This window comes from Phyllobates terribilis, unplaced genomic scaffold (genome assembly GCF_046119375.1).
Source record: "Phyllobates terribilis strain yellow unplaced genomic scaffold, ASM4611937v1 Scaffold_7__3_contigs__length_470593459, whole genome shotgun sequence".
NCBI classification, from domain to species: Eukaryota; Metazoa; Chordata; class Amphibia; order Anura; family Dendrobatidae; genus Phyllobates; species Phyllobates terribilis.
In genome coordinates, this window is record NW_027362767.1 from 168168788 (window position 1) to 168179191 (window position 10404).

Consider the following 10404-nt stretch of genomic DNA (forward strand, 5'->3'; position numbering starts at 1 on the left):
GAACTGAAATCGGATGCGCGCACTGACATGCTCCCCTCTCTGGAAGTCTGACACAAGTCGAAAAATTTTCTAAGTCCCAAAAAATTTTTTTTTTCAACTTTTTTTCAATTTTCCCCCTGTGGGATATATATTTTACCCACACATATGGAGCACTCCTGCGATGCCCTCTAACATACTAGAACCTCATTTTGTGGAAGTTTTCACAAAATTGTGAAATTTTCAAAAACTCAGAAATTTTGGCAAAAACGACTAAGTATCAAGGACTCATCGGAGGAATCGCTCTGGAACTGAAATCGGATGCGCGCACTGACATGCTCCCCTCTCTGGAAGTCTGACACAAGTCGAAAAATTTTCTAAGTCCCAAAAAATTTTTTTTTTCAACTTTTTTTCAATTTTCCCCCTGTGGGATATATATATTACTCACACATATGGAGCCCTCCTGGGATGCCCTATAACATACTAGAACCTCATTTTGTGGAAGTTTTCACAAAATTGTGAAATTTTCAAAAACTCAGAAATTTTGGCAAAAACTACTAAGTATCAAGGACTCATCGGAGGAATCGCTCTGGAACTGAAATCGGATGCGCGCACTGACATGCTCCCCTCTCTGGAAGTCTGACACATGTGTGAAAATTTTCTAAGTCCCAAAAAATTTTTTTTTCAGCTTTTTTTCAATTTTCCCCCTGTGGGATATATATTTTACCCACACATATGGAGCTCTCCTGGGATGCCCTATAACATACTAGAACCTCATTTTGTGGAAGTTTTCACAAAATTGTGAAATTTTCAAAAACTCAGAAATTTTGGCAAAAACGACTAAGTATCAAGGACTCATCGGAGGAATCGCTCTGGAACTGAAATCGGATGCGCGCACTGACATGCTCCCCTCTCTGGAAGTCTGACACAAGTCGAAAAATTTTCTAAGTCCCAAAAAATTTTTTTTTTCAACTTTTTTTCAATTTTCCCCCTGTGGGATATATATATTACCCACACATATGGAGCCCTCCTGGGATGCCCTATAACATACTAGAACCTCATTTTGTGGAAGTTTTCACAAAATTGTGAAATTTTCAAAAACTCAGAAATTTTGGCAAAAACTACTAAGTATCAAGGACTCATCGGAGGAATCGCTCTGGAACTGAAATCGGATGCGCGCACTGACATGCTCCCCTCTCTGGAAGTCTGACACATGTGTGAAAATTTTCTAAGCCTCCAAAAAATTTTTTTTTCAGCTTTTTTTCAATTTTCCCCCTGTGGGATATATATTTTACCCACACATATGGAGCTCTCCTGGGATGCCCTATAACATACTAGAACCTCATTTTGTGGAAGTTTTCACAAAATTGTGAAATTTTCAAAAAACTCAGAAATTTTGCCAAAAACGACTAAGTATCAAGGACTCATTGGAGGAATCGCTCTGGAACTGAAATCGGATGCGCGCACTGACATGCTCCCCTCTCTGGAAGTCTGACACATGTGTGAAAATTTTCTAAGTCCCAAAAAATTTTTTTTTCAGCTTTTTTTCAATTTTCCCCCTGTGGGATATATATTTTACCCACACATATGGAGCCCTCCTGGGATGCCCTATAACATACTAGAACCTCATTTTGTGGAAGTTTTCACAAAATTGTGAAATTTTCAAAAACTCAGAAATTTTGGCAAAAACGACTAAGTATCAAGGACTCATCGGAGGAATCGCTCTGGAACTGAAATCGGATGCGCGCACTGACATGCTCCCCTCTCTGGAAGTCTGACACAAGTCGAAAAATTTTCTAAGTCCCAAAAAATTTTTTTTTTCAACTTTTTTTCAATTTTCCCCCTGTGGGATATATATATTACCCACACATATGGAGCCCTCCTGGGATGCCCTATAACATACTAGAACCTCATTTTGTGGAAGTTTTCACAAAATTGTGAAATTTTCAAAAACTCAGAAATTTTGGCAAAAACTACTAAGTATCAAGGACTCATCGGAGGAATCGCTCTGGAACTGAAATCGGATGCGCGCACTGACATGCTCCCCTCTCTGGAAGTCTGACACATGTGTGAAAATTTTCTAAGCCTCCAAAAAATTTTTTTTTCAGCTTTTTTTCAATTTCCCCCCTGTGGGATATATATTTTACCCACACATATGGAGCTCTCCTGGGATGCCCTATAACATACTAGAACCTCATTTTGTGGAAGTTTTCACAAAATTGTGAAATTTTCAAAAAACTCAGAAATTTTGCCAAAAACGACTAAGTATCAAGGACTCATTGGAGGAATCGCTCTGGAACTGAAATCGGATGCGCGCACTGACATGCTCCCCTCTCTGGAAGTCTGACACAAGTCGAAAAATTTTCTAAGTCCCAAAAAATTTTTTTTTTCAACTTTTTTTCAATTTTCCCCCTGTGGGATATATATTTTACCCACACATATGGAGCCCTCCTGGGATGCCCTCTAACATACTAGAACCTCATTTTGTGGAAGTTTTCACAAAATTGTGAAATTTTCAAAAACTCAGAAATTTTGGCAAAAACGACTAAGTATCAAGGACTCATCGGAGGAATCGCTCTGGAACTGAAATCGGATGCGCGCACTGACATGCTCCCCTCTCTGGAAGTCTGACACAAGTCGAAAAATTTTCTAAGTCCCAAAAAATTTTTTTTTTCAACTTTTTTTCAATTTTCCCCCTGTGGGATATATATATTACCCACACATATGGAGCCCTCCTGGGATGCCCTATAACATACTAGAACCTCATTTTGTGGAAGTTTTCACAAAATTGTGAAATTTTCAAAAACTCAGAAATTTTGGCAAAAACTACTAAGTATCAAGGACTCATCGGAGGAATCGCTCTGGAACTGAAATCGGATGCGCGCACTGACATGCTCCCCTCTCTGGAAGTCTGACACATGTGTGAAAATTTTCTAAGTCCCAAAAAATTTTTTTTTCAGCTTTTTTTCAATTTTCCCCCTGTGGGATATATATTTTACCCACACATATGGAGCTCTCCTGGGATGCCCTATAACATACTAGAACCTCATTTTGTGGAAGTTTTCACAAAATTGTGAAATTTTCAAAAACTCAGAAATTTTGGCAAAAACGACTAAGTATCAAGGACTCATCGGAGGAATCGCTCTGGAACTGAAATCGGATGCGCGCACTGACATGCTCCCCTCTCTGGAAGTCTGACACAAGTCGAAAAATTTTCTAAGTCCCAAAAAATTTTTTTTTTCAACTTTTTTTCAATTTTCCCCCTGTGGGATATATATATTACCCACACATATGGAGCCCTCCTGGGATGCCCTATAACATACTAGAACCTCATTTTGTGGAGGTTTTCACAAAATTGTGAAATTTTCAAAAACTCAGAAATTTTGGCAAAAACTTCTAAGTATCAAGGACTCATCGGAGGAATCGCTCTGGAACTGAAATCGGATGCACGCACTGACATGCTCCCCTCTATGGAAGTCTGACACAAGTTGAAAAATTTTCTAAGTCCCAAAAAAATTTTTTTTTTCAGCTTTTTTTCAATTTCCCCCCTGTGGGATATATATTTTACCCACACATATGGAGCCCTCCTGGGATGCCCTATAACATACTAGAACCTCATTTTGTGGAAGTTTTCACAAAATTGTGAAATTTTCAAAAAACTCAGAAATTTTGCCAAAAACGACTAAGTATCAAGGACTCATCGGAGGAATCGCTCTGGAACTGAAATCGGATGCACGCACTGACATGCTCCCCTCTCTGGAAGTCTGACACAAGTTGAAAAATTTTCTAAGTCCCAAAAAAATTTTTTTTTTCAGCTTTTTTTCAATTTTCCCCCTGTGGGATATATATTTTACCCACACATATGGAGCCCTCCTGGGATGCCCTATAACATACTAGAACCTCATTTTGTGGAAGTTTTCACAAAATTGTGAAATTTTCAAAAAAGTCAGAAATTTTGCCAAAAACGACTAAGTATCAAGGACTCATCGGAGGAATCGCTCTGGAACTGAAATCGGATGCGCGCACTGACATGCTCCCCTCTATGGAAGTCTGACACAAGTTGAAAAATTTTCTAAGTCCCAAAAAAATTTTTTTTTTCAGCTTTTTTTCAATTTCCCCCCTGTGGGATATATATTTTACCCACACATATGGAGCTCTCCTGGGATGCCCTATAACATACTAGAACCTCATTTTGTGGAAGTTTTCACAAAATTGTGAAATTTTCAAAAAACTCAGAAATTTTGCCAAAAACGACTAAGTATCAAGGACTCATTGGAGGAATCGCTCTGGAACTGAAATCGGATGCGCGCACTGACATGCTCCCCTCTCTGGAAGTCTGACACAAGTCGAAAAATTTTCTAAGTCCCAAAAAATTTTTTTTTTCAACTTTTTTTCAATTTTCCCCCTGTGGGATATATATATTACCCACACATATGGAGCCCTCCTGGGATGCCCTATAACATACTAGAACCTCATTTTGTGGAGGTTTTCACAAAATTGTGAAATTTTCAAAAACTCAGAAATTTTGGCAAAAACTTCTAAGTATCAAGGACTCATCGGAGGAATCGCTCTGGAACTGAAATCGGATGCGCGCACTGACATGCTCCCCTCTCTGGAAGTCTGACACAAGTCGAAAAATTTTCTAAGTCCCAAAAAAATTTTTTTTTTCAGCTTTTTTTCAATTTTCCCCCTGTGGGATATATATTTTACCCACACATATGGAGCCCTCCTGGGATGCCCTATAACATACTAGAACCTCATTTTGTGGAAGTTTTCACAAAATTGTGAAATTTTCAAAAAAGTCAGAAATTTTGCCAAAAACGACTAAGTATCAAGGACTCATCGGAGGAATCGCTCTGGAACTGAAATCGGATGCACGCACTGACATGCTCCCCTCTATGGAAGTCTGACACAAGTTGAAAAATTTTCTAAGTCCCAAAAAAATTTTTTTTTTCAGCTTTTTTTCAATTTCCCCCCTGTGGGATATATATTTTACCCACACATATGGAGCCCTCCTGGGATGCCCTATAACATACTAGAACCTCATTTTGTGGAAGTTTTCACAAAATTGTGAAATTTTCAAAAAACTCAGAAATTTTGCCAAAAACGACTAAGTATCAAGGACTCATCGGAGGAATCGCTCTGGAACTGAAATCGGATGCACGCACTGACATGCTCCCCTCTCTGGAAGTCTGACACAAGTTGAAAAATTTTCTAAGTCCCAAAAAAATTTTTTTTTTCAGCTTTTTTTCAATTTTCCCCCTGTGGGATATATATTTTACCCACACATATGGAGCCCTCCTGGGATGCCCTATAACATACTAGAACCTCATTTTGTGGAAGTTTTCACAAAATTCTGAAATTTTCAAAAAACTCAGAAATTTTGCCAAAAACGACTAAGTATCAAGGACTCATCGGAGGAATCGCTCTGGAACTGAAATCGGATGCGCGCACTGACATGCTCCCCTCTCTGGAAGTCTGACACATGTGTGAAAATTTTCTAAGCCTCCAAAAAATTTTTTTTTCAGCTTTTTTTCAATTTTCCCCCTGTGGGATATATATTTTACCCACACATATGGAGCTCTCCTGGGATGCCCTATAACATACTAGAACCTCATTTTGTGGAAGTTTTCACAAAATTGTGAAATTTTCAAAAAACTCAGAAATTTTGCCAAAAACGACTAAGTATCAAGGACTCATTGGAGGAATCGCTCTGGAACTGAAATCGGATGCGCGCACTGACATGCTCCCCTCTCTGGAAGTCTGACACAAGTCGAAAAATTTTCTAAGTCCCAAAAAATTTTTTTTTTCAACTTTTTTTCAATTTTCCCCCTGTGGGATATATATTTTACCCACACATATGGAGCTCTCCTGCGATGCCCTCTAACATACTAGAACCTCATTTTGTGGAAGTTTTCACAAAATTGTGAAATTTTCAAAAACTCAGAAATTTTGGCAAAAACGACTAAGTATCAAGGACTCATCGGAGGAATCGCTCTGGAACTGAAATCGGATGCGCGCACTGACATGCTCCCCTCTCTGGAAGTCTGACACAAGTCGAAAAATTTTCTAAGTCCCAAAAAATTTTTTTTTTCAACTTTTTTTCAATTTTCCCCCTGTGGGATATATATATTACTCACACATATGGAGCCCTCCTGGGATGCCCTATAACATACTAGAACCTCATTTTGTGGAAGTTTTCACAAAATTGTGAAATTTTCAAAAACTCAGAAATTTTGGCAAAAACTACTAAGTATCAAGGACTCATCGGAGGAATCGCTCTGGAACTGAAATCGGATGCGCGCACTGACATGCTCCCCTCTCTGGAAGTCTGACACATGTGTGAAAATTTTCTAAGTCCCAAAAAATTTTTTTTTCAGCTTTTTTTCAATTTTCCCCCTGTGGGATATATATTTTACCCACACATATGGAGCTCTCCTGGGATGCCCTATAACATACTAGAACCTCATTTTGTGGAAGTTTTCACAAAATTGTGAAATTTTCAAAAACTCAGAAATTTTGGCAAAAACGACTAAGTATCAAGGACTCATCGGAGGAATCGCTCTGGAACTGAAATCGGATGCGCGCACTGACATGCTCCCCTCTCTGGAAGTCTGACACAAGTCGAAAAATTTTCTAAGTCCCAAAAAATTTTTTTTTTCAACTTTTTTTCAATTTTCCCCCTGTGGGATATATATATTACCCACACATATGGAGCCCTCCTGGGATGCCCTATAACATACTAGAACCTCATTTTGTGGAAGTTTTCACAAAATTGTGAAATTTTCAAAAACTCAGAAATTTTGGCAAAAACTACTAAGTATCAAGGACTCATCAGAGGAATCGCTCTGGAACTGAAATCGGATGCGCGCACTGACATGCTCCCCTCTCTGGAAGTCTGACACATGTGTGAAAATTTTCTAAGCCTCCAAAAAATTTTTTTTTCAGCTTTTTTTCAATTTTCCCCCTGTGGGATATATATTTTACCCACACATATGGAGCTCTCCTGGGATGCCCTATAACATACTAGAACCTCCTTTTGTGGAAGTTTTCACAAAATTGTGAAATTTTCAAAAAACTCAGAAATTTTGCCAAAAACGACTAAGTATCAAGGACTCATTGGAGGAATCGCTCTGGAACTGAAATCGGATGCACGCACTGACATGCTCCCCTCTCTGGAAGTCTGACACATGTGTGAAAATTTTCTAAGTCCCAAAAAATTTTTTTTTCAGCTTTTTTTCAATTTTCCCCCTGTGGGATATATATTTTACCCACACATATGGAGCCCTCCTGGGATGCCCTATAACATACTAGAACCTCATTTTGTGGAAGTTTTCACAAAATTGTGAAATTTTCAAAAACTCAGAAATTTTGGCAAAAACGACTAAGTATCAAGGACTCATCGGAGGAATCGCTCTGGAACTGAAATCGGATGCGCGCACTGACATGCTCCCCTCTCTGGAAGTCTGACACAAGTCGAAAAATTTTCTAAGTCCCAAAAAATTTTTTTTTTCAACTTTTTTTCAATTTTCCCCCTGTGGGATATATATATTACCCACACATATGGAGCCCTCCTGGGATGCCCTATAACATACTAGAACCTCATTTTGTGGAAGTTTTCACAAAATTGTGAAATTTTCAAAAACTCAGAAATTTTGGCAAAAACTACTAAGTATCAAGGACTCATCGGAGGAATCGCTCTGGAACTGAAATCGGATGCGCGCACTGACATGCTCCCCTCTCTGGAAGTCTGACACATGTGTGAAAATTTTCTAAGCCTCCAAAAAATTTTTTTTTCAGCTTTTTTTCAATTTTCCCCCTGTGGGATATATATTTTACCCACACATATGGAGCTCTCCTGGGATGCCCTATAACATACTAGAACCTCATTTTGTGGAAGTTTTCACAAAATTGTGAAATTTTCAAAAAACTCAGAAATTTTGCCAAAAACGACTAAGTATCAAGGACTCATTGGAGGAATCGCTCTGGAACTGCAATCGGATGCGCGCACTGACATGCTCCCCTCTCTGGAAGTCTGACACAAGTCGAAAAATTTTCTAAGTCCCAAAAAATTTTTTTTTTCAACTTTTTTTCAATTTTCCCCCTGTGGGATATATATTTTACCCACACATATGGAGCCCTCCTGGGATGCCCTCTAACATACTAGAACCTCATTTTGTGGAAGTTTTCACAAAATTGTGAAATTTTCAAAAACTCAGAAATTTTGGCAAAAACGACTAAGTATCAAGGACTCATCGGAGGAATCGCTCTGGAACTGAAATCGGATGCGCGCACTGACATGCTCCCCTCTCTGGAAGTCTGACACAAGTCGAAAAATTTTCTAAGTCCCAAAAAATTTTTTTTTTCAACTTTTTTTCAATTTTCCCCCTGTGGGATATATACATTACCCACACATATGGAGCCCTCCTGGGATGCCCTATAACATACTAGAACCTCATTTTGTGGAAGTTTTCACAAAATTGTGAAATTTTCAAAAGCTCAGAAATTTTGGCAAAAACTACTAAGTATCAAGGACTCATCGGAGGAATCGCTCTGGAACTGAAATCGGATGCGCGCACTGACATGCTCCCCTCTCTGGAAGTCTGACACATGTGTGAAAATTTTCTAAGTCCAAAAAAAAAAAGTTTTTCAACTTTACCTATTAGGGATTTGAACCCTGGACCCTAGCGATAGCAAGGCTGCAGCGCTAACACCTGCGCCACTGTGCCCTCACAAACCAAATATCTGAAAATGAGGTTCCTCTCATCCTCTCATATAGCGCAAAAGAACAAACGTATGTGAGATAGGTTAGTCTTTAACGCAGAAGGACAAAAATCCTGATGTTTTCTGTTCTTCATCATATTGAAAAGTCTAAATAGTCCATTACTGTTTCTTCCCAGATTTCATTTTACTGGAGATGGAAGAGATTAACAATACCTCAGTGAAAGAATTTATTCTCCTGTCATTTTCCAACCTTGATAAATTTCAGATCCTGTTTTTTACTATTATATTGATCATGTATCTTGCTTGCATCTTTGGGAATCTTCTGACGGTAATCTTAGTTGAAATGTTGTCTTCCTTGCATTTACCAATGTATTTCTTCATTAGTGTGTTTGCAGCCTCAGAAATGTTGTTTGTGTCTATTACTGTTCCAAAACTGTTAGTCAACCTTATTGTAGCTGAGAAGTATATTTCCTTCACTGTCTGCTTGTTACAATTATTTATGTATAGTTCACTTGGAGCAACTGAATGTTGTCTACTTGGGGTCATGGCCTTCGATCGAGATCTGGCCATTAATATTCCTCTCCGCTATGGAAGCATCATGACTTGTAATCGTTGTGTCAAGTTGGTCATCATTCCTTGGTTCTTTGGATTTGGCATGGGTTCAATCCCAACTCTGTTCATAGCAACTTTGAAATTTTGTGGCCCCAATGTCATCAACCATTTCTTCTGCGACTTGGCTCCATTGCAAAGTTTATCTTGCTCCAATCCATTCAGTAGTAAACTAGCCACCACTATTAGTGCAGCATTTGGTTGTGTTGTGCCTTTTATTTTCATTATGGCTTTTTACTTTCATATTGTTTATGCAATCTCAAAAATCCAGTCTGTTGAGGGGAAAGCAAAAGCTTTTTCGACATGTTCCTCACATCTTACTGTTACCAGTCTTTTTTATGGCACTATCATAATTGTATATATTAGACCTCAAACCAGTGAATATGACAAATATCTAGCTCTTATATATACAGTCGTGGTTCCCTTTTTTAACCCATTTATATACACCTTGAGGAACAAAGAAATTAAGCTAGCTTTGGTAAATGTGATATATCATCACCAATTTCATCTATGGTCACCGTGATCCAAAAAATCTCTACTTAAACATCTGTACTCTCTCTCAGCAGGTCTCTCTACTTGCCTCTCTGTGCACACACTCTTTCCTTAGGAATATATCAACCATCACCTAACATTTTGTGGCATTGTTTCTCACTTTCAATAATGCTCACTGTCATGACAGAAAAAGGCTCCCAGTACAACTTTTTTTAATATATTTGACATTATTTTTGGGAGACTTTAATCTACGATCGTTTGATCACTTGTACTGTATACTGCAATGCCACAGTTTATAGTAAGTAATTGTCTCGTATGACGCTCAGCCATGGTCTCATGTGGAGTACAGCCATGGGGTTCTTCAGCATGCCTCTGGCTACTATGGTAGCCCATTGGTTCCCCACAATGACATCTCAGGGGGTCGATGGGAGCTGGTGCTCTCTCGCACCTGCAACAGCTCAGTTTAAATGCTACAGTCAGAGATTGACAGTTATTTCACACAAATACAGAGTAACAAAGTAACAAATTCACACAAGTTGACAAACTGTAGTTTTAGAAAATTCGCTCATCACTAAATATTGTAACATTACTTGCGTCAATAAA

At 38.5% G+C, this 10404-nt stretch overlaps 1 protein-coding gene across 1 annotated transcript; it reads left to right on the forward strand.

Annotated features, from left to right (window-relative positions):
• Nucleotides 1–8727: 8727 nt before the first annotated feature.
• Nucleotides 8728–9938, forward strand: LOC141155438 (olfactory receptor 6N1-like). The gene is made up of 3 exons (XM_073642303.1): nt 8728–8770; nt 8877–9787; nt 9876–9938. Exons 1-3 carry the CDS (start codon nt 8728–8730, stop codon nt 9936–9938), a joined length of 1017 nt encoding a protein of 338 aa, XP_073498404.1.
• Nucleotides 9939–10404: the final 466 nt, after the last annotated feature.